A 23,878-nucleotide genomic window follows, 5' to 3' on the forward strand; every position below is an offset into this window, starting at 1 on the left:
TTGCCTGGGGTTTAATAGAAGCAGAAATCACGCTCAGCTTTCTTCTCCCAGCCCGTCCATTTGGGCATATGCAACTGATTAGAAAGACAATCTTGATTTTCAAGTAGATTCAACACATCCAAGATAACCACAAAAAGCTTGTGAGAGAGATAGGTTGGCTTCTAATGACTGGCGACCACCTGCAGGCCTTGGCCCCTTACCCCCTTTCCCACCTGCCCTGCCCTGCGGTCCTGTGAGCGCCTCCTGACTCGGCTCCCCTGCTGCCCGCTCTGCACGGCTTCCAGACTTGGCAGGAGGTGAGAAAGCCTCTGAGACCAACCAGGCTGTGACCTCATTCTCTGCTCTCACTCCTCCAATTGCTCCAAGTGGGTATCTGGGCTGTCCCTCAACTTTGACCTCTGTGCACCTTTCTCCATCCATCACTGGTTTGCTGATGACCACGGAGGGTTTGTGATGATGAATGAGTAAACCGGTGTTTATAAAGTGCCAAATGAGTGCTGTAGTTTATGAGCTGACTCTATCTCCTCCGGTCTCCCTAATCCCTTCTTGTTTTCCAAGCATCTCAGGCTGGAGGGACCACCCAGTTCCATCCGGCTCTGGAATGCCCCTCAAAGTTCTCTCCATCTGCCCTCATCACCCAAGAGCTCTTCCTGACTCCTCCCTGTGTCTCCCTCCTGTTTTTCAAAGGGCTGTTGCTTTTCTTAATATTGCTTTACCCCTCCCCAAAAGACAGTTACACAAGTAGATGTGGGAGGAAGCTAAAAAACATAAGTCAACGATGACTAAGTCTGCCTAGCTCCCTCGTCGCTGGAATATTGTCAGAATCGGCTCTCTCTCACCCCTGCCTCTGTAAAAATCCTTTGCCGAGGGTGTGATTTTTTCCTGAAGATCATTCTTTCCACATGACCAAATGTTGTCATGCATAACCAGTCCAGAGCATTTCTTTCTGCCCAAATTCGTGCTTGGGGCACAGCACTCAGGGTCACTCAGAAGTGATTTTTCCCTAATGAACAGGCAACTAGGTGGTTCCTGGAAGTTTCACTAGCAATCAGGGATCATCAGTTATCCCAGAGTTTTCTTCCCCCCACTACTTCTCTGGTTTCTGAATAAGTGCTTTTCCTGAAGTCCAATGACCTCAGAAGGAAAGAGTTCAAATAAAATCCAGCATGCATCTCCAGCTTTGGAGCAGACAACAAAGCCTCTGAAATGAGACAGACACCGAGCAGCCTGAGCTCCTGCTCCACAGTCCCAGAGTCTCAGACCCCTCAACCCGTGAACACTAGTGACGGAATCAGCGTGAGAGGTGTTAAAGGGCTCGCCCATTGGGCAGCACTTCCTGAGCTCTGTCTGAGCATAAGAGCTGCAAGGTCTGGGCGTTCTGCTCCTCTTTTACAAAATACAATAGGTAATGAACAGGAATTCTCCCAACTGTGCATCATGGAGCCCGCCCTGCCTCCAGAGGGTTGTGTTCACACAAGCCAAATGGGCAATTGACCAGAGCATTTAAACTTAAGAGTCTGTGTGAATAATCCAAACCAAAATCCCAGGTTTTTCACAGACATGTAAATTATTCTTCACAAAGGCAAATCCTAACCTAATCCCTTCACTGTTAAAAAGTTGGCTCTCAGAAACAAAACATTTCATAATAAAAGCAGCCCTATTTCAGGCAGACCCATTATGAATCATTGGTTGGGGCAAACTGAGGTCTGTCAGATTTTAAGCATTTAACTGCCTAAAAAAGAAAGCTCAGAATTTCCAAACCCAAGCATTTGCAGGCATAATTTTTAAAGTTTCGATCTATACCATGTCCCCAGGTTTTTGCATTCAATAAAAACCTAACTTTTTTGCCTCTGATGGGTCCTTGAATAAAACACATGGGAGATACAGAAACTTAGCTCTTAAAAGTAGCTAGATCAAATTGTCCAAGACCAACAGAAACTTAAAAAGTTCCAAACTTAAAAAAAAAAGTCACGTCATTTAAGCTGAATATCTTTATTGGACTCAGAAACAGTCCAACTGATTTCTCAAAAATAAGTTGATGAAAATTTCATATTTTCTGAACCCTAAAGAGTTTTTTCTCAATTTTATTCTTTTTAAAATCCCTTTTAAATTAATTCTCATTTCAGTTCAGTTGCGCAGTCGTGTCTGACTCTTTGCGACCCCATAGACTGCGGCACGCCAGGTCTCCCTGTCCATCACTAGCTCCCGGAGTTTACTCAAACTCATGTTCATCCAGTCGGTGATGCCTTCCAACCATCTCATCCTTTGTCATCCCCTTCTCCTCCCACCTTCAATCTTTCCTAGCATCAGGGTCTTTTCCAATGAGTCAGTTCTTCACATCAGGTGGCTAAAGTATTGGAGTTTCAGCTTCAGCATCAGTCCTTCCAATGAATATTCAGGATTGATTTCCTTTAGGATGAACTGGTTGGATCTGCTTGCAGTCCAAGGGACTCTCAAGAGTCTTCTCCAACACCACAGTTCAAAAGCATCAATTCTTCAGTGCTCAGCTTTCTTTATAGTCCAGCTCTCACATCCATACATGACTACTGGAAAAACCATAGCTTTGACTACACGGACCTTTGTTGGCAAAATAACATCTCTGCTTTTTAATATGCTGTCTAGGTTGGTCATAGCTTTTCTTCCAAGGAGCAAATGTCTTTTAATTTCGTGGCTGCAGTCACCATCTACAGTGATTTTGGAGCCCCCCAAAATTAATTCTAGCAATATCCTTTTTTTTTTTAAGGAAATCATTTTTTTTTTTTTAAGTCACTGAATTTGTTACAACACTGCTTCTGTTTTTTGTTTTGTTTTTTTGGCCCAGAGGCATGTGGGGAATGAATCCATACATTGGAAGTGCAGAGTCTTCACCACTGGACCGCCAGGGGAGTCCCAGCAATATTCTTAAACTGTGGGAAATCGACAAATATCAACTGAGGATCTGTTCTTTGGGAATCAGTCTGTAACAGCTCGCTGGTTTTACATTCTCAAATGCTCTGTTTCCAGAGCACTGGTTTTTTTAAGCCCTAAGCCCATCTCTTCTCTGGGGGAAGCTGTTTCTGCAGAGTCTTGAGAATCATCCTAACATTTTAGAGAATAAGCACAAAGCACAGTAGTGATTCTCAAACTTCATGTAGCCAAATGCCCCTGGGTGTCTGTTAAAATGTAGGTTTCTGGATCCCACTCCAGAGATCAGATTTGTTTTTCTGGATTAGAGTCTGGAAACTAGTATTATCAACCAGCCCCTCTCCTCCCCTGCAGGAGTCCTGATGCTGGAAGTCCACAACTCTTCAGTTTTAAGGTGACAGACCAGACCACAGAGAGAAATTCTCTCTCTGGCCTCTTCCTGACACCCCATCCATTGAGCCTTGGGAGAGGACACTTCTTCTCTGGGGTCCCCACCGAAATGGCAACATCAAGATCTCCCTGCCAGCTCCCCTAAAATAAAGTCACAGACGACCGCATGGCCCGGTACCTAGTCTGCCAAGTCATTCATGTTATGTGCTGACCCGCGGGGAGAGGACCAGGCCCTTCTCCCTTGCTCTCTCCCCGTGTCTCCGAGGACCTCTCAAGACTGAGGCCCAGCGCCATCTCCCTCGCAGCTGCTGGCCCTTCCCTTTCCAAAAGATGCGGCGGCTCCACCTGCGGGTACATCTACATAAGGTATCCTGCACTCCACCTTCTTCATTAGCCCCGCAACCCTCATGGAGAGCGCCAGTGTGTAACACCGAGTGGTCTCCATGGCAACCGAGAGGGTGTCACGCCGACACGAGATTACGACCTCACGGCGTGGGGATTCCAGAGAAGGGGTTGGGGGCGGCGCCCCCCTGAGTCCTAGACCCACGCCCAAACTGCAGGGAAGGACCCCCCCACTTCCTTCCCGCCTCGATCGCCTGACCTCTCCCGCTCAGTTGGCACAGTGAGGACGGAGAGCGGGGGATGGGTTTCCACGGCGTCCCCCAACCTGACGGGGGCGGGGAGGGTATGGTGGCGGGCCCGGCGCTCCCGGCACACTTGAGCCGCTGCTACCGAGCCGGAGCAGGCGCGGGCTGCGCTGGGCAGAGATCAGGGGCGGGAGCGGGCGGGCCCCGCGAGGGGCGTAAGTCCCACCTTCGGGGGCGGTGCCTGGCGGTGGGGAGTGTCAGGAAGAGGAAGAGCGCGGCCAGAGGCGGTGCGGGCGCGCGACCAGCAGACGCCGGGCCGAGGCGAGCGCCGCGCGGGCCACCATGGCCACGGACGAGCTGGCCAGCAAGCTGAGCCGGCGGCTGCAGATGGAGGGCGAGGGCGGCGGCGAGGCCCCGGAGTCCGGGCTGAACGGGGCGGCGGCGGCGGCGGCGGGAGCGCCCGACGAGACAGCCGAGGCGCTGGGCAGCGCGGACGAAGAGCTGAGCGCCAAGCTGCTGCGGCGCGCCGACCTCAACCAGGGCATCGGCGAGCCCCAGTCACCCAGCCGCCGCGTCTTCAACCCCTACACTGAGTTCAAGGAGTTCTCCAGGAAGCAGATCAAGGACATGGAGAAGATGTTCAAGGAGTGAGTGCCCGCTCGACCCTGTTCCCCACCCACCCCGCGAGCCGGCCTCGGCTCCTGAGACCTCGCGCGGTCCTGGGACCCATGCGGCCAGCCGAGCTCCCCGATCCCCGACACATCAGGGGCGAGGACCCCACATCCCTTCCAGATACTCACGAGGCTTCGGGACCTCCTCCCCACCACGATTATGGGTCTGGGGATCCGCGGCCCCTGGCACGCGACCCCTTCTCACGGTGACGCTGCCCCCGGGTACCCTACCCGCCCGCATACGGAGTGGAGGACCCCGCGGCTCCTTCTAGAGAAGCGCGAGCCCCCACTGCTACCATGCGCGTGGGTCTGGAGAGCTCGGATCTCTGGCCTAGGACCCCTGTCTTGTTAGTGATGCTTCTCCACACCCGCGCACCGCGAAACTGGGGGCCCCGTGGCCTCGGCCTCCTCCTCCTCCTCAGCTACTTGAATTCCCAACCAACCCCCACCCCAAACGCGGGTCAAAAACACCCACCCCACCCTCTAGCGCCTCAACAAAGGTGACCGTTCCTTTCCCTGGCTGGGGTTTTTTCATTTCTTCCGCTTATCTCACATCCCCCTCAACGTGGGTTCTGGGCCGAGACCCCTCCCCCACTTTCCCTGCACTTATTCAGCATCTACCAGCAAACTGTGTCAGAGACCCTTCAGTCCCTCTCAACTCTACCCCCATCCACTCCTTTAGCCAGGACCCCATCCCTTGACCCTCAGGTGATCTCCCTAGGGAGGGACCCCTTCCTCCCTGCCCTCTACTCCGCAGGTCTGTACAAACCCCACCACCAATAGTCCGGTCAGGACTGTCCCCCTCCTCCCTCTCCAGACGGAGACCCCCTTCCTCTTGCCTTCACCACCCACTACGCCCTGAAGCTTTGCAGTCACTGGCCCCCTGCTTTCTGTCAGAAGGCCCCCTCTCTTCTTTCCCCTCTTCCCCCACTGCCTGACCCCTCCCCTCCCCACAGAGGGTCACCTCCTATCTGACTTGGCTGGTGGCTCTCACCTCAGCCCTTCCTCCATCCCTTTTTCCGCACCCCATGGCCTCAGCAGGTTGGACAGGTACTTTCAGGCCTATGGACTTACCCTTCCCCCAACAAAAAACTTTAACTCTCTTAAGTGACTGGAGAGGAAAACTTCCTGATGCCCTTCGGGTCCACCCCTGGGTTCACCCTCTTGGGACTGAGATAGTCAGATGCACTGCCCCGCAGCAGTGTGGGGGCTGGTGAGGGTGGGGGCCGTGAAGGTGCTCAACCCCCCTCCCTTTGATACTCTTCCCCACCCACCTCCTGTAGCCAATCGCCCCTGCCCCTGGCGGGCAAAACAGCCCCGGGGGTGTGATGGAATAGGTCTGGAAATGGATCCAAAAAGGTAGACTAGTCCTGAGGTCTAGAATAGGTGAGGAAGTCAGGCAGCCACCTTGGCTGGGGCAGGAGGTGGGGGCAGGCTGGGGCAGTGTGACCCAGCGGCCAGCAGGAAGCCCAGGGTGTTTTGCAACCCCCCAGCTTGAGAAAGGCTCTTTCGCACTTCTCACTGCTTGCTGTGGCTGCTGCTTCTGCATTTGACCCTTATTGTAGGGAAGAGGTTTTTTGGTTCTCAGACCTGGATGGCTGGGAACCCCATAATTTTTTCCGAGGGTCAGCCCGGGGCAGAGCTGAGTCCTTAACCCCACCCCAGGCCTCTGCACGGACACCCCTGGTCCCTGAGGAGCCTGCTCCTTTGCCTCCAGGGTCTTGGTTTAGGAGTTCTTATCAAGTTTTTTCCTAATCAAAACTGGCCTTATCAGAAGTGTAGGAGTTCCAGGATTCCAGACCTAATAGAGGGCAACTTCCTTGTAGACTTTGCTGCCCCCCTTCCACCTGCCACAGGGAAGTATAGAAGAGATTATTCAGCTGCTTGATCCCTGTATTCTCAGTGCCCGAGGACTAAGGCGCTCCTCTCCATTCCTCCCAGCACCCCATGACATAGAACTGTCATCACCACTGTGGCGCAGTTGGGCTGTCTGGGCACAGAGAAGTGAAGTAACTTGCCAAGAACACACAGCTAGAAAATGATGGAGTCAGGCTCTAAACCCAGGTCTGTGACTCCAGAACTCATGTTCTTCCCTCCTGGGTTTCCCATCACAAATGTCTGCCTCCACAAGGGGATGATCACCCAGCACCCCCTTCCATATTCATGGCTGATTTTCCCCTACATGGACCCACCACCTCCTTCTCTTGGGCTTCCATGACATCCCTTCTACCCCCACGAAAAATAAAAAGAAGGAACAGTTTGGAGAACCCAGACACGCCAAATGAGCAGGGACTTGGGATTGCTTCCCTGGTGGCTCAGACAGTAAAGAATCTGCCTGCAATGCAGGAGACTTGGGTTTGATCCTTGGGAAGATCCCCTGGAGAAGAGCCCGGAAACCCACTCCAATATTCTTGCCTGGAGAATCCCATAAACAGAGGAGCCTGGTGGGCTACAATCAGTGGGGTCACAAAGAGTCGGACATGACTGAGTGACTAACACTGTCACTAAATGGGAAGCTGCAGCTTGGTTAGAAGGAGCACATGGCTTGGGGAGTGATCGTGAACCTGCATTTGCAGAACAACCTCACGTTTTTATGGAGGCTGTTTTTTGTATGAGTTTGACGAGGGATACTTTGGTGAAAATTGAGTGAAGCTGAACCCTTGGAGCCCCCTCTTGGCACCACTGCTGCTTGATGGGGTGCTGCTTGGCAGGGATGTGGTAGGGGGGCAGGAAGGGGCCAGGGAGCTGGACTTCTAGGGAAGGAAGTGCTGCCCGCCGGGGGGTGGGTGGGGGGGCCCTGGCGAGGAGGAGGGAAGGCGGCAGATTTTGTATTCAAGGAAACAAGGCTTCACTGTGCCAGCCGAGCCCAGCCCAGCCGAGTCCCGGTTGTGAACAGCCAACAGGCAGGCTCTCATGGAAGACAAAACCCCCGTTCTGCTTCTGCCATCCAAGAGGGGCTGCAGCCTCCTGGGTCCAAGCAGGGCTGGAGGATCACAGCCAGGGCTTTGCCGAGAGACTTCCACCCTGATCTGCAGCCCCCATGGCAGAGGGGAGGGGAGCCCAGGCCTCCTGGGAAACCGTCCCCCAGATCAGAGTGCAAGAGACAGGAGAAGGCGGAGGGAACTGGGAGCTGGACTTGCCTTGGAGGTCAGAAGATAGGAAGCGGCGCTTTGCTATTGAATTACCTAGTATGCCCGCCCTGGCCTCAGTCTTCCCATCTGTAAAAGGAGTACAATGACAGATGATTCTCAAAGATGATTCAGCAGTGACCTCCTTATGTCTGAGCAATCCTGAGCTGTCTGGATGACAGAACTGCCTTCTGGGGTCTTCTGGTTCGTCCATTCAGTGGTCATCAGCAGATTCTTCTTCAGGGTGGAGATGGAGGGAGAAGAAAGTGGGCAGAGGGAAGATGGACAGGCTCTCTACTATCACTGACCTTACACTCCTGGTAGTTTCCATCTGGGAGAGACCTTGGGGGGTTGTCATCAACCCTTCTCCCCATTTTACAGAAGAGAAAACCAAGGCCCAGGAAGGCGTAGTGACTTTCATGTGGAGATTTTCAATGACTGAACCGGAGCATCCTTATCTATGCAATGGGGACAGTGGTCCCTGCTTCTCAGGGAGGGGCTGCAGGCAGGTGATGCACACAGAGCTCTGGCACAGTGCCAGGTACCTGGAAGCACCTGACTCTCAGTCCTTCCTCCCCTTGCTCCCTCAGGCTCCTCCCATCACCTCTAACTCCACCCTCTCCCCTCCGCTGTCTGCTCATTCATTTAGGGTCCTGCCTGGGTCAGGAAGAAGGCCTCCCTGGAGAAGGAAAGGGCAACGCACTCCAGTATTCTTGCCTGGAGAATTCCATGGACCGAGGAGCCTGACAGGCTACAGTCCACAGGGTCTAGGGTAGCAAAGAGTCAGACTGAGTGACTAATGCTGGAGACCTCCAGGCAAGGGGCAGGGGTGTGGCCCCAGAAGGCCTCAAGGCAGCCACCTCTGGGCTGGCAACAGCCTGGGGCTGTTGCCTGCATCTCTGTGGGGTTTTGTAAGCTGAGACCTGCCAGAGAGGCAGGCAGCCATGTAATTCTGAACCTGCTGTGGAATCCGAGGAAGATGCCCTAGTTCCCTGCCCGGCCCAGCCTCGTCCCCAGCCACTTTGTCTCATGACCCCTTGCGTCAGAACAGCCAGTGCCCCTCTCTTCTTCCCACCCTTCCCTCCCCTCCATCTGCTCCACCTCCCTGGTATCTTCTCAGGCTTTTGCAGCTCACAGCACCACCCCCGTGCCCCCCAGCACAGCCCCCTTGTCCTTTCTGGGAGGCCGTCTGGTGCAGTGGTTAATGGCTGGGCCTTTGGAGTGTGCTACCCTGGCTCAGAGGGTAAAGCGTCTGCCTGCAATGCGGGAGACCCAGGTTCGATCCCTGAGTCAGGAAGATCCCCTGGAGAAGGAAATGGCAAACCCCTCCAGTACTCTTGCCTGGAAAATCCCATGGATAGAGGAGCCTGGTAGGCTACAGTCCATGGGGTCGCAAAGAGTCGCAAAAAGACTGAGGACTTCACTTACTTACTTACTTAGGCTGGGTTGGAATCCCAGCTGTGAGCCCTAGGGCAAGACACATAAACCCTTCTGAGCCTCACTTTCTCACCCTAATACAGGGAGAACAATAGCCCCCACCTCCCAGGGTTGTTATGAAGTGTTTAACCCAGGGCTTGGCATAGAATAAGTCCTCACCAAGTTCCTGTCACTACCGTCCCAGCCCTGGCAGTGGTGGCTGGAGCAGAGATGGCTCCAAAAAGCCACTGGCTGCCTCCACTTCCCCCCCACGGAGCTGCCCAGCCTGCCAGGCTGGCAACAGCCCTCTTGCTTTGGGCCCGAGTGACGGGCCTCAGCATGAGAACCTTCTTTCCCTCCTGCGGAACAGAAGCTTTGATTGACAGCTACATATGGCTTTGGGAAATAACAAAAATGGGGAATCGAATTCATTATCACTTAATTACGTGGAAGGCAGGTGGCAGAAAAAAGGAAAGAGCACCCAGCAGCCCGGGGATGACACAAAACTAGGACTCTAGTTGGCTCCCCTGTGCCATTGCCCAGCGGGTGGGTCCTCAGAGTCTGTTTCCCCTGGGGCTAAAGAACCTGCCTGGGAAAGTCCTGGGGAACTCCCTGGTGGTCCAGTGGTTAGGACTCTGCACTTTAACTGCCAAGGGCCAGGGTTCAGTCCCTGGCCCGAGAACCAAGTTCCTGGAAGCTGCATAGTGTGGCCAAAAAAAAAAAACTCCTGAGCCTTTGTAAAGAGTCCACCATCATGTCTGGCTGGTGGGCTATTAAAAACATAGGTGACATTTTTGAAAAATGTAGGGTTCACTCCTTTGATCATCTTTTGTTAAGTTTCTGTATGCAAGTTCCAGAGAATTAAGGGAAAAATAAAATTTCTGTTCAAGAAGCTTACAGTCTCATGAAGAGCAATGGCATAGAGGGGTCTTTGGGAGTGAGAGAGGATGGACCCCCAGGGCTGGAAGCATCGGGTTCCATTTCTTTATTTCTACGAGGAGTACTGAAAGTTCTCTTGAAGGATGCCATGATGTCAGCCCTCCATAGCCAGCCCCATGCCTCCACGCCCTCTCCTTGTTAAATGGAGCCACCAGGCCCATGGAGCCCAGTGTATTATTTCAGGAACTGAATTGAATCCTCAGACCAGCCCAGTGAGGTGGGTGCTGTCATTCTCCCCATGTCCCAGATGAGGAAAGCAAGGCCCAAGCTTATAATACATGGCCAGGGCAGGATTAGAACCAGGTCTGCCTACAGGGAGCTCCCAAGGCCAAGTGAGGGCGGTGTTTGTGGCTGGGGGACAGGGAGGGGGAACCGTCTGGGGGTTCAGAGGTTGGGTCCTGCGCTTACAGCAGCCGGGAGCCTGGCTTTCTGGGGAGGGAGGATTTTCTGGCCTCAGGCCTGTCCTCTGCTCTCCTACTTCCCTTCTGATTCTGAGTCACCTCTCCTCTCCCAACCCCCTGGGACTTTCGGTTCTCTTTTGGTTTGTGCCTTCCTGCCTTCTGTCTGTGACTCTGGATTCAGGGCCTAGCTTCAGCTCTAGGAGACCAGGCCTTGCAAAGCCAACCCCACGCCCTCCAGCAACTGAGGTCCCTCTGTCTGCCCAGCAGTCTTCTCCTTTGCTGATTTCCACTTTTTTAGGACTCTAGAGAAGTGAGGGTTCTAGGCCAGAAAGGTGCAACCAGACAGAGCCAGGCCTGGGGACTCCTGAGCTGTGTGGAGAGAGGACCTCTGGGTCTGCTCCATTCCAGGAACTTTAACTCTTGTTTAATTCCATCCTGTAAGGTGGTCATCACCCATTTCACAGATAAGAAGACTGAGTCTCAGGTTTCTATGACTGAGGAGCAGAGACAGGATTTGAACTTGATCCTTCTGACTCCAAGTCCTTTGCTCTCATGGGACCCTATTAGGAGCATATCCTCATCAGCTTGTTAGAAATCCAGACGCTCAGGCTCCACCCCAGGCCTACTGGATCAGAGTCTGCATTTTAGTAAGACTGAACCAGGTATGCACTTTAAGGTTTAAGAAGCACTGGGCCACTCTATAACCGTCTCCCTGCCCTGTTCCTGAGTCTAAGAAGTGAGGCAATAACAAGAGGGAAGATTAAGTTAAGTAATAAACACTGGGTTATATTAGACATTCGGTATATGTCCTTTGCAATCACTGTTATTAAGAGCAGGCTGCGGGGAGACCCACTGCTATCGCTACCAGTGGAGGAAGCTGTCCTCCGAGGGTGGGGCTCAGTGAGAGATGCTTAAACCCGAGTTTAGGGTGTCCTGAGCCCTGACAGCCCCCAGCAGGTTGCCATCAATCAGGGGGGGCACCCACTTGACCCTTGGACTCCCTGGGAAGCCATAGGGGAAGCATCAGCCCCACCCTGGCCACACATTCACCCATACACACTCACACACCCTCTCCTTCGCTGACACAGGGCAACAGATCGAGTGTCAGACTCTAAAGATAGGGCTGGAGGAAGTGGTGAGTGACTGGGCTTTCCCCACCCGAGTCAGACAGTCTGGGGGTGGGGGAGTGTAGGAACGGATGGGCACTGCCGAACTGTCATCGCCGAGCCTGTGGGTGTCTACCTGTACCAGGAGGCGGGCCGGGCCAACCCAGCTGTAACAAGTAGCAAGGCCGGAATTTCCCTGGTGTCTAGAACTTTCCTACCTTCCCATTTCAGGACAAAGAGTAGAGGCCTGGGAGCCACTGAGGCCTCCCCAGACAGGATGGGAGAAGATCAGGTCTGTGAATACTGGGGCCAAAGTCAGGTGGGCCTGGGGGCTCAGTGGTTCATAAATACCACTCTGTCTGTCCTCCTGGCAACCCACATGGGCAGAGAGACCACCAGCAAAGGCCTGGGGTGGGATGGGAACCAGAAGGGAGAGAACTGGGGCCCCTATGCTCCCCAGCCATTGCCCCCTCCCCCTGTGCAGGGACTGATGGCTCCTCACTCTGCCATCAGACTGTACAGCACAGCTGGACAATAGGGAGGGTCATATGAGAAAGAGCAACTTTCTGACAGAGAGTTACAAAGCCAAAATGGGCTGTTTTAGTGAAGCAGTGAGCTTCCCATCCTCAGAGGTATTCAAGCAGGAAAGCTGCGTGAGGGGACCTGACCTCACAAATGCTCAATGGGGTGGCCTCCAGTATCCCTCCCAACCTGAGTTTCTTTGTTACAGGATCTGTAGGCATCAGAACACAGCATAGTAGTTAAAAGCACATGTTTTTCCTCAGGCCAGGGTTCTGATAGTCAGGTATGTCCTTGTTAGCTATGATCTTGGCCAAGTCACTTCCTCCCTGAGCCTCAGTCTGCTCGTCTGCTGTATGGGGATGTTTATGCCTGCTTCACCAAGTTCTTTGGAGAAGGAAATGGCAACCCACTCCAGTGTTCTTGCCTGGAGAATCCCGGGGACGGCAGAGCCTGATGGGCTGCCGTCTATGGGGTCGCACAGTCGGACACGACTGAAGCGGCTTGGCAGCAGCACCGAGTTCTTGAGAGGGTCTGACACAAAGCCCTTGGGATAGTGCCTGCCACGTAGTACGTGCTCAGCCAAGAGGAGCCACTAGTGATAATATTGTTATGAAATAGGGGTAGGCCCTGCACACTATCAGAGCCGGCCGCTGCTCAGCCCCATAACTCCGGGTTATCAGAACCAGGGGAGGAGGAGCAATCGCCAAGAGGGCCCTGCAGCCCAGAGGGGCAAAGTCTGCCCGGGTGGTGGCCGCTGCTCCACTTTCAAGGACAGATGGGAGGGGATTTTGTCACCAGCATCCGGGGCGGCGGCAGCTGAGCCCTCCCTGTGGAGAACTGTTCAGGGGGAGGGAGGGAGGAATGTGGGCACCGTGCCAGGTGCAGCAGCCTCCCTCCAGTGCTGGAGAAAAGTGCTGAGCTCCCAGCCCAGGAGCTTTGTTGTCAGTCCTCCCAGGCAGGTCCCAAGCCTCTGCTCTCAGCCCAGCCTCCCCCAGCCCTGCAGGCTTGAGAGTTCAGGCCCTCTCATGGGACCACCAAGAAGAGAGAAGCAGGCAGGTAGGGAGGGAGGAAAGTTTACAGCTTTTGGAATCTTGCTGATCTCTAGCTGTGTGACTCTGAGCTGCTTGCTACCCATGCTGGGCCCCAGTTTCCCTACATGACGGGATGCGGGTAGACCAGGCATCCAGACGGATCTTGTGTACAGAGTCTTTGCCTGGATCCTCTGAGCTACCTGTAGCCTCAGCTCCAGCTCAGGGAAAGGGCTGTTAGAAGAGAGGGTCTCCCCAGCCAGGGATATGCCTGATCCCTAGCATCTGACTAACACCATTCTCTCCTGGGTTGCCAGGCATCCTCCTGCTGGTGGCCAGTGACCATCTCCCCCTTTCCCACTTCCCTCTCTGTCAGAGGAGGAACTGGAGGGTAACCCAGGACTGGGGCTTCTCTCTCTCTCTGCCCAGTGAGAGAGCAAAAGATTATATCTCTCCACCTCCCCAAGTGGCAGGGTCTCTGAATCCAGCCTAATGGGGGTTGGGGATGGAAGTAGTTGGACCTTCGGGGGAGATGCTCGTGGGACCCCTCATTCATCTTGTCCACCCCCTACCTCCAGGCCAGTCTACAGCAAGCATTTCCTCCCAGCCATACACAATCAGGACTGGGGGAGAAATTGTATTTTTTACCACTATTATTATCACTACTTTTATATGTACAAAGTACTTAACTAGTATCTGGCACATTAAAAGTTCTCAATAGAGCTATTATAATCAAATTAGCAGGCTTTAGGGACATATTACGTACTAGGTGTTTTATATCCTTCTGTGCGTACGTGTGCAGGCTTTGTCGTTCAGTCACTCAATCATGTTCAACTCTTTGCGACCCCATGGACTGCAGCACACCAGGCTTCCCTGTCCTTTACCATCTCCCAGAGCTTGCTCAAACTCATATCCATTTGTTGATGCCATCCAACCATCTCATCCTCTGTTGTCCCCTTCTCCTCCTACCTTCAATCTTTCCCAGCATCAGGGTCTTTTCTAATGAATTGACTCTTCACATCAGGTGGCCAAAGTATTGGACCTTCAGCTTCAGTATGGGCTTAGTCATGTCCAACTGTTTGTGACACCATGGACAGTAGCCCGGCAGGCTCTTCTGTCCATGGGATTTTCCAGATAAGAATACTGGAGTGGGTTGCCACTTCCTATTCCAGGGGACTTTCCCAACCCAGGGATTGAACCCACGTCTCCTGCATTGGCAGGCAAGTTCCTTACTAACTGCAACACCTGGAAAGCCTATTTTATATATCCATATTATCCTTTACTCTCAAACCTTAACTATAGATGTTAACAATAATAATAATTCAGCAGTGGTACTGTAATTAGTGTGTATTAATTAAGTACTTATTGTGGGCCAGCCTGTGTGCTCAGAATCTTTATGGATCCTCTCTTAACCCTTGCCTTGAGCCTGAGATGGGTCTGATCTCCATGGTGTAAATGGGGAAATTGAGGCGCCTGGGGTCATGTGACTTGAACAGGGTCACCTAGCCCGCAGATGACAGAGCTGGGGTTTGGACTCGGGTCAGTCTCAGCAGAGATGCTGTGAGCACAAACCTCCAGGGTTTACCTAGGAAGAATCTAGCTGATCCAATGACCCAGAGCCCGCCCACATCAGAGCCCAGGGCACGTGGTGGATGTCCACGCCCCCCGGGGAGGGGGGGCGTTCCCAGTGTTGCCACCTCTGGGCCCCCACCTCCCACCTCAGCACCTGCTTCTCCCTGCTCTGTCACCTCCTCTTGGTGGCTGGTCCTCCGGCACTGCGGCCAGCACTGTCCCCCTGGGGGCGGGAGCCCAGACCCGGTAATTGATTGATGCTTGATTGACGCAGACAGCGGTTCAGGCCGCGGTTTGAGCTGCAGCCCAGACAGGCGTGGGAGCTGCCAAAGACTGAGATCCAGAGCCCTCGTTTCTGTCCAAGTGTGGACACTTTATCTGCACTTCCTCTGAAACTGAGCCACCACTGGCTGCAGGAGAAACCCTTGAGCAATAAATAAAGCTGAGACTCGGGAGAGGCTAGTGGGGCGGTGGAGAGAGTCAAGTGTGGGAAGTGCAGGGATTGGGGGCTGGACCCCTGGCCAGTGCCCAGACCTTTATAGTCCCTGTCCTCTAATCAGTCACGTGGGGCCATAACTGACCTCCCAGGATTGCTGAGCATAGAGGTTGTGGAGAGAAGCTGCCTGGCACATAGTAGGAGCTTCATAAAAGTAACCAAGTCAGAGGATAGTGCTGGTAGCTGCCGTTTCTGGAGCCAGAGCTGTGCTAAGTGCCTGTCGCATATGAGCCCCTTCAGTCCCCACAGTGAGCCTACAAAAGGGTCACCATCATACCCGGGGCTCTTGGCCTCTGCGGGAGGCTCACTGGCACAGTCTCCTAGAACCCAGGCCGTCTGCTCCAGCCCTGACATGTCATCGCCGAACGTCACTGGAGCCCAAGTTCAGAAAGAGGCCAGGCCTTTGTTTTCCTGAGGAACACTGAGGAGGGGCATCCTTATGACTGACCCTGGAAAGACTGGCTCCTCTGTCACTGGGCTGCTCCCCTCCTGGGTTGCTCCAGGGCCGCTCTAGTACAGGTCACCAAGGCTCCAGGAGCAGCCACCCCGCCTGTTACCAGCTGGCATACAGACTCCAAAGATGGAAGATGAGGGGCTCCACTGTGCCCCCCACAGGGTCCCTCCAGCTCTAAGTGGAGTCTGGACCATAGGATCGTTGGTCCTCCTGACCTTCTCAAGTCCCACAATCCTCCCCTGCATCCTCTCTGTTATCTGCTCCCACCTTGGCTGTGGCCACTGCCCGAACTCCAGCCTCCCCTCCCCATGGTCGTGGAAGAGGCCTCAGGACCCTGTGTTCTCAGAACCCCTGCAGGGTTCCCAGAGACCTGTCTTCCCTGTGCTGCGTCACTCCAACCACTGACTCACTTGCTCGTGAACTATTTATACCCCTCGCACAAATGCTCCGCTCAGCGCTCCTCTGTTCTGCTGGCAGCCCCAGGACGTGTGGAGGAGGGCTGGGCCCAGCAAGTGGGCAAGTCTGTGAGCCCTCCAGACGTGGGATAGAAGCCCAGCTCCTTCCTCTACTGCTGTGTGACCTTGGGCAGCTCACTTCACCTCTCTGAGCCTTCGTTTTAAATGAAGGGGATTAAGTAAAATGAAGTAGGTAAATTTCCCAGCACAAAGATAAGATCTCAAAAGCTGGTTGCTATCAGATGTCCATAGTTGTGTGAAGTATACCTGGAGATGGGGGAAGGGGATGGGGGAGCCCTTGAAGAGGGGACAGAAATGAGATGAGTGTTCATGTAGGAACTCCAAGTCTGCAGAAAGTTTCTGGAGCTCAGCCCCTCTGTGTCATATTACTGTCGCCAGCACTGTCACTCAGCCATTGTGAGGCCTTGAGGACTGCACAGGGGTCTTTAGGCTCAGGAGGCCCACTTGGCCAACACTGAGATGACCCTCCCCCACCACCAGGAGGCAATCAGGGCAGTTGCTTGGCTGACGATAAGAGGGCCTGGCTGGGCTGTGGGAACAGCGCCCACATCCGCCAGGCTGTGTGCTCCCAGCACCAGCAGCAAGCACCTCCCCACCCAGGGGACAGGCCGGAGGGCAGCTCTGACCCAAGCTCTTACCACAAGGAAGCCGGTCAAGCAAGCTGTTTAGACTCTGCCCCTCACCCTGTCTGTCTCTCTGCCAGGCCATGAGTGGTAGAAAAAAGAGACCCAGAATGTGCAGGGCAGAGACACAGTCATCACCTAATCATTGTTCCAGGCCTTTCCAGCCACCACTGTACCCCCCTGTAGGCCCCCTGTGCAAGTTGTTCCCTGAACACACCCCAGGCCACATTCCAGAAAACTCAAAGTGTCCCCTTCTCCTGTGAGCCCTGGCTCCTACCCTTAGACATGTGGTTCCTTCTGCCTCCCTCCTGGGTGAGGACAGGGAAAGGGGGAGATATCGAGCCAAGATGTCCCTCGAGGGCCTGTGGAGGTGCCTAAGGATGGTCAGTGAGTTCTTACATCAGGGCCCACCCTCCCAGTCCGTACCCCATATGATATTGTGAATTCTTCCTACATGCTTGTCATGTTTCATTCAGTAAATAGGGGCTGTGGTTTTCAGCTTTCCTGTGTAGCAGGTTTGGCCAAAAGTTGGCACTGCTCAACATGTAGGAGGCTGCTGGGCCACGTGGTGAGCTCCCCATCATCAGAGGTAACCAAGCAGTCACTGGACCACAAATCAGCCTTGGCTGAGTTCCTCGCTAGGAGGTGACTTTTGAGCTCCTAGGCTCCTTGCACTCTGGCTTATCACCACTCCGGCTGGTGAGGTATGAAGTGTCAGGATGTCCTAAGGCCTCTCTTTGCACCCACAGGTACGATGCCGGCCGGGATGGTTTCATTGACCTGATGGAGCTAAAGCTCATGATGGAGAAACTTGGAGCCCCCCAGACCCACCTGGGCCTGAAAAATATGATCAAGGAGGTGGATGAGGACTTTGACAGCAAGCTCAGCTTCCGGGAGGTGAGCTTCCTACTCCCCGTGGGGGGAAACACTGTTGGGGGCTTGGTGGTGGGGAGAGACTCACCCCTGCTTTGTCACTGAGCTACTTGTCCTTGAACAGCCACTGTTGAATGGCTGATTGTTGGCTGAATGAAGTTTCAGCAGATCGTAGAGCAGGTCCCCAGGGAGATTCTGAGATGCCTAAGTGAGAAGAAGGTCCATCCATTCCTTCATGTAGTGAGCACTTATTTTATTGACTGATTGATTTTTATTTATGTCTGTGTTGGGTCTTCATTGCTGCGCGAGCTTTCCTCTACTTTCAGAGAGCTACTCTCTGGTTGCAGTGCTCAGGCTTTTCGTTCCAGTGGCTTCTCCTGATGCAGAGCATGGGCTCTAGGTGCATGAGCCTCGGTAGTTGCAGCTCACAGACTCAGTGGTTGCGGCTCATGGGCTCTAGAGGGCATACTCAGTAGTTGTGGCCCACAGGCTTAGTTTGCCCCACTGCCTGGACCGGGGATCGAACCCATGTCCCCCGCTTTGGCAAGCAGACTCCCCATCCACTGTACTATCAGGGAAGTCCTGTGTCCCTGACCCCATGTGGGCTCCAGAAAGACCCTGTGCTCCAGGGGTCCTGGCATGCAGAGGGGGAGATGCACAGAGTGAAACAAGAGGATGCTGTGACTGAGAAGAGGGGCAGATGGAGGAGGGACTTGGCCTGCAGGTCCAAGAGGAGCAGGCGCTGGGCCAGGTGACTTCACACTCCAGCTCTCACTCAGCCTCACTCTGAGATGGGAGCCGTGAGTGAACCTGTTTGCTGGAGGAGGAAACCGAGGCTCCAAGCCAGATAGCAATGGCACTGGCCCCCTGGGCAGCACAGGGTTAAATGCCAGCTGTGGCCTCTGGTGAGTCAGGTCTCAGGTGGGCCCTGGAGAGCTAGCAGGAAGCATAGAGGAGGCAAGGCAAGAGAAAGGTGGCCCAGGCGCCTGGGGGAGCCGAGGCCCAGGGAGGATGGTGCAGGCAGCACACGATGATGGTATGGACTCAGGACCTGGGTTCAAGTCTTTTCCTCCTTTCCGGTGCTGAGCTTTACTCTTTCTGTAAAATGGGCACAATCATGTACCTTCAGGGCTCAGTAAATGGGATTTAAGGTGGACTGGTTTGGAGAACAGTGGAGACAAAGGTAAGAGATAAGTTGAGGCTTTTGCTGGGAGCTGAGTGTGGGCAGAGCAGCCTGCAGGAGCCCCAGTCCTGGGGTGGACAGGAGATAGGTCTCCTAGCCTCCCATTTTACAGATGGGCAACTGAGGCCCAGAGAGGGAGGGGCCCAGCAGCCTGTTCAGGAACACAGAGCATGGAGAGTGGAAAACCCAGGCCTCTGGCTCCCAGGCCTGTGAGCACCTCTCTTCCCACGGAGGCCTGTAGCAGGCCCAGGGGTGGGCAGGCTCTGGCCCCTCCCACTCTCTCCCTGATGACATCAGTGTTCTGTTCTCCCTGCCACAGTTCCTCCTGATTTTCCGCAAGGCAGCAGCCGGGGAGCTGCAGGAGGACAGTGGGCTGCACGTGCTGGCCCGCCTCTCTGAGATTGACGTGTCCACCGAGGGTGTCAAGGGGGCCAAGAGCTTCTTTGAGGCCAAGGTAAGGAATTGAGGGCTGTGGGGTTCCCTGACCCCACTTGAGGATGGGGGTGGCTGGGATCCACCAGGACCCTGAGTTAGCAGAAGGATCAGCATGTCCTCTTCCTGTCCCTGCTGAGGCCACAGACAAGAGGTGGGGAACTGACGCCTATCAGGGCCCATGTCGTTCCTGGCTTCTGTCCCCTCCCATCCAGCTTGTGATCCTTTCCAGCTTCCCCCGCTCCCTCCCCCAGGGCTGGGTGAGGGGTGTGTATTCTTGAAGAGGGAACAAGGACCACTTTGAGATGCCCCTGCCCTGGCACACAAACCCACTACCCACAAAGGACTGGGCTTTAAAAGGTGGGACCAAGAGATAGCAGAACAGGCCCAGAAACACAGCACTGGTTCCCAGGGCCTCTCAGAGACACTAGCCCTGCCAGCCCCAGCCTGGAGGGAGTGTGATGGCCCCCAGAGGCCAACTCCAGGCACGACAGGTTCAGGTGGAGGGGACAGTGTGGTTCCTGGATCCTGTCTCGTCAGGGCCCTGAGGCTCCTGCCTGTTCCTGCTTCTCCCCGTCTTCATGTTGGCCAAGAACATCCCTTCTAAAGGCCTCCTCCCACCTCCTTCTGGGCTTCTAGAATTGATGGGATGTTTCCGGGTTCAGCTGGGCTTCCCAGGACAGAAGCAGGATAAGAATAGCTGCTTCAGAAGCTCCCAGTTACGGGACCCACACTCTGCAACAGCCACTGAATTTATCTTATCGCTTTTAATCCTCTCCATGTACCTATGAGGTCAGTTATTAATCACCAGGCTCTAAATATGGGCTTCCCTGGTAGCTCAGTTGATAAAAAGTCTACCTGCAGTGCAGGAGACCCAGGTTCAACCCCTGGAGGGGGAAGATTCCCTGGAGGAGAAAATGGCAACCCACTCCAGTATTCTCGCCTGGGAAATGCCATGAACAGAGAAGCCTGGCAGGCTACAGCCTATGGAGTCACGAGTCAGACGTGACTTGGCGACTAAGTCACTACCAGGCTCTAAATGGAAGAACTGAGGCTCAGAGAGGTGACTGAAGTGCGGAGTCAAAGTTCTGGATGGTGGGAGGCAGAGCACTGGTTGGGGTGGAATGGAGGGCAGAGCCGAACTAGAAGAGACCCCAGAGAGACCTCCTCCGGTCCTGACCACCTGACTCCCCCCCGGCCCCATCCCAGGTCCAGGCCATGAACGTGTCCAGCCGCTTCGAGGAGGAGATCAAGGCAGAGCAGGAGGAGAGGAAGAAGCAGGCGGAGGAGATGAAGCAGCGGAAAGCGGCCTTCAAGGAGCTGCAGTCCACCTTCAAGTAGCGAGGCTGCGCCCCACCATGTGGCCCCAGCCCTGGCGCCTAGTCCAGCCGGCGAGGGTGGCAAGGATGGGCAGACCGGAGGCCCAGCTTGATCCTCGGCTCTGCCCGAAGGGACCATGCTAAAAAGCTACAGATGTCTGTGAACAAGCCAGCCGAGGGGGTCTCCCAGATCGGCCCGGCCTCTCCCTGCTCCCTCTACTGTTCCTGAGGCCGTGACACCAGCTGCCCAGACAGTCCTGCCCCTCCGCCCCCTGGCTGCCCGCTGCCTCCCCCAGCTGCGCCTGCTCCCGGCTCTAGGGCGCGCCCTGCTGGGGGGGCTGCCCTCTACACACACACTCCTCTCCTCCCTGCGCCTCCCCTTGTCCACCTCGTCCCCACCCCAGAGGCCAGCTGCCCTTCACCTGCAGCCTGCACCGCCCCCACGGCCCTGGGGCCCCTCCCTAGACTGGGCGAGCGACAGAATCACAGCCCCATAGAGCTGATCAGTGGCACCCGGCTCCCCGCCCCCTGCACCTATTCCTGCAGCCCTGCCTTCTCTCTCTGCTGGAATCAAGGAGGGGCGCTTCTATCCTAGCCAAGGGACCCAAGGCCCTGGCCCACCTGCCCATCCCCCTGCCCCCCAGCTGACATGGAAACCCCAGCCAGGCAGGGTGAGGGGGCATTTCTGCCAATCTACCTCACGGGCCCACATTCTGCCGGCTATGCCATGGATCATGGGCCGGGAAGGCTCTGGGGGCAGAAACACCATTCCTTGGTCGCCCCCTCACCCCACACCGGCCCACAGCAGCCAGAGGGTCCCGGGAGAAGAGGGGGCAGGGAGAAGAGCTTGGCCCCTTCATGGGGAAGGAAACCAGCACGCCTCCGTTCTCCAGGAGGTGTCCAAGAAGTGCTTTAAGTGGTTTGCACGGACCAGGTGGTTGGGAGCAGGGGGCCTGGCTGGGCTCTTTCACGCCATCCTTCCCCGAATGACGTTCACCGCCTTGGCACCAGCGATGGGAACCTGTCCCGTCACACTCACCCCCTGAGGGTGCACGGGGACCCCAGCCCCCCCCTGCCCCGTGCCGCTCCCCAGATGGGCCGTGGCCAAGCCTGTGCCACCAGCCAGGCCCTACACGGCTCCCCATGTGCGCGCTCACGTGTGTGCGTGTCCGTGTGTGTGCGTGTCTGTGTCCGTTGCTGTGTCGTGAAGCTGTGCCCGTCCCCCAGTCCAAACAAGTGAATGGCCGCTGAGGCCACAGTTATGCAACTTTCTGTGCGTGTCATGACAGCGTCACTGCTTTTTAAACTCGATAATTCTTTATTTTAGTAAAATGCCCCAAGAGTCCAGACAACTCCTCTTGGACTTGCAGAGGTTTTATTTTTTTGGCCTTAGAATCTGCAGGAATTAGGAGGTACTGACCCCCATGCAGCAGCCTTGGCCCTGGATTGCGTTTGCCTTAGCGGATATGTTTATACAGATGAATATAAAAAGTTCTTTTTCTTTGGGCTTATTGCTTTTTTTCTTTCCTCCCATCTCACCAAAAAAAAAAGCTACTTCTTCATTCGGTGGTACGATTATTTTTTTTAACTAAATAAGATAAAATTCTATATTCTTATGTGTGTGTGGTTCTTGTTGGGGTGGGAGAAGGGAGGGGCTGGCAAAGGAGTGGACAGGGCGAGGTCACCTGGGTATGGGGGCAGCATTTGCTCAGGTGGCTCCCATGTCAGAAGCCAGGGAGAAGAGGGGACTCAGGACTTCTTCCTAAGGGGAGAAGTTGAGTTTGATGCTCACATGGTGTCACCAGGGACTCGTCTAAGCTCTTTTTTAAAAGGAAAATCTACTTGTTTATTTGGCTGCGCTAGGTCTTAGTTGCCACACTCGGAATCTTTACTTGTGGCATGCAAGCGCTTAATTGCATCATGTAGGATCTATTTCCCTGACCAGGAATCAAACCCAGGACTCCTGCACTGGATGCATGGAGTCTTAGCCACCAGACCACCAGAGAAGTCAGTGTATCAACTCAGTTAATCCTCACAGTCAGCCCATGGGAGTGGGGCAGTCTTTCTCAGATAAGAACAGACCCAGAAAGTTTTCAAGAGACACAGGCAAATGGGGCGGCTCCAGCCCGTTCAGTCCACAGCCCGTGTCCCTTCCCATTTAGCCACCCTGCCTGCCAAGTTCATTCGAGGATATGCACCAGGAGTGGCACCAAGGCCACAGGGATTCTGGACTAATGCACCCGGGAGCCCCGCCAAGACTCCCTCACACTCAGAGACACTCCAGGCCTCCTCCGTTACAGACTGGGATGGTGGGGTGATGAGGAACAAGCTGGGGTGCCCCTATAAGAGGACTTTGAACAGATTAGGCTCCCCCTGGGTCTCAGTCTCCCCATCTGGTCAACGTGAGGGTGGGCTAAGGTCTCAAGGTCTTCCCTTCGGTTTCGAGGTAGGGCGTCCCCTTTCCCAGGTACTATCTGGTGAGGGGGGACGGGCAGGATTTTGAGATGATGTTGTACATCGCTGCCCCTAGGTGGACATAGGTGGTACTACAGCAGCCTAATGCCCTACGCCTCTGCCTTCCTGCGTGGAGAAGGCTTCGTCCTTGAAGTGCTATTTCCTGAGAAAGGCCACCCCACGTGCCACCTGTGGCCCAAGATGCCATTAACACTGCATTTGGGTGAAGCATTGTCCTCAATTGCCTTCCCAAGGGAAGAATATCAGAAGCCCTGACATCCTAGCAAAATGGCCTCAGAGCTGAGAGGATACAGACAGGAAAGGGAATTCAAGCCCCAGAGCCCCGGCCCAGGTGGCCCGGTGATGGACATGGGCCTCGAGCCCATGGAATGTGAGATACATGGGCCGCTGGTCCCACGCCAGGCCCTCCACCATCAGATGCAGCTGGGAGGGGCCCTAGCCTCAGCCACCATGAGAACCCCCTCTCCCAGCCTAGGCAGGGGCCACGAGAGGAATAAGAAGTCCTGAAGGGATTAAGGGACCAAGAGTGGGGAAGGGAGATGGCTCCCCAACCCCCAACCATGTCCTGGCCTCTCAGTAAGCCTCCCCACCACCAAGTCCCAGCCCCCAGCACCAAACACCGAATCCCTCACTCAGTGCCCCAACTCCCTACTTTCACTTGGTTTTGAGGAGAAATGCTGCCAGCCCCAGGCCTGCCTGCTTAATGGGCCCCACCCAGGATGTAACAGCTGCCATCCGAGAGTCCTGTCCCAGCAACTAAAAATAATGGGCCCCCATCCTGGCACCTGCCCTGTTTCTCAGGCTCTCACCACCGTCCTCATTGACTCCCAACCTTGGCATCGCTTCTCCTAACACTCCCCACACCCCCAAGCCCAGCCTCTGC

General features: G+C 54.8%; 1 protein-coding gene and 1 long non-coding RNA gene across 2 annotated transcripts; one reads left to right on the forward strand and one right to left on the reverse strand.

The window, feature by feature from the left end:
• Window positions 1-4,168: 4,168 nt before the first annotated feature.
• Window positions 4,169-22,027, forward strand: EFHD2 (EF-hand domain family member D2). Its single transcript, XM_040263991.1, has 4 exons — window positions 4,169-4,528; window positions 17,463-17,610; window positions 19,089-19,223; window positions 20,411-22,027. Exons 1-4 carry the CDS (start codon window positions 4,224-4,226, stop codon window positions 20,540-20,542), a joined length of 720 nt encoding a protein of 239 aa, XP_040119925.1. The 5' UTR covers window positions 4,169-4,223; the 3' UTR covers window positions 20,543-22,027.
• LOC120880580 lies at window positions 18,948-21,256 on the reverse strand. Its single transcript, XR_005725061.1, has 3 exons — window positions 21,178-21,256; window positions 19,369-19,370; window positions 18,948-18,967 (listed from the first exon to the last, which is right to left on the reverse strand). It is a non-coding gene; the product is annotated as an uncharacterized LOC120880580 (long non-coding RNA).
• Window positions 22,028-23,878: the final 1,851 nt, after the last annotated feature.

This window comes from Oryx dammah, unplaced genomic scaffold (assembly GCF_014754425.2).
Source record: "Oryx dammah isolate SB20612 unplaced genomic scaffold, SCBI_Odam_1.1 HiC_scaffold_21, whole genome shotgun sequence".
In the NCBI taxonomy this organism is placed as follows: domain Eukaryota; kingdom Metazoa; phylum Chordata; class Mammalia; order Artiodactyla; family Bovidae; genus Oryx; species Oryx dammah.

Excerpts from the sequence above, each read along its gene's own strand:
- EFHD2 (XM_040263991.1), top strand. The coding sequence starts at position 4,224 with ATGGCCACGGACGAGCTGGCCAGCAAGCTGAGCCGGCGGCTGCAGATG. Across the intron at positions 17,611-19,088 it reads GCAAGCTCAGCTTCCGGGAG|TTCCTCCTGATTTTCCGCAA; the intron begins GTGAGCTTCCTA and ends TCCCTGCCACAG. Across the intron at positions 19,224-20,410 it reads AGAGCTTCTTTGAGGCCAAG|GTCCAGGCCATGAACGTGTC; the intron begins GTAAGGAATTGA and ends GCCCCATCCCAG.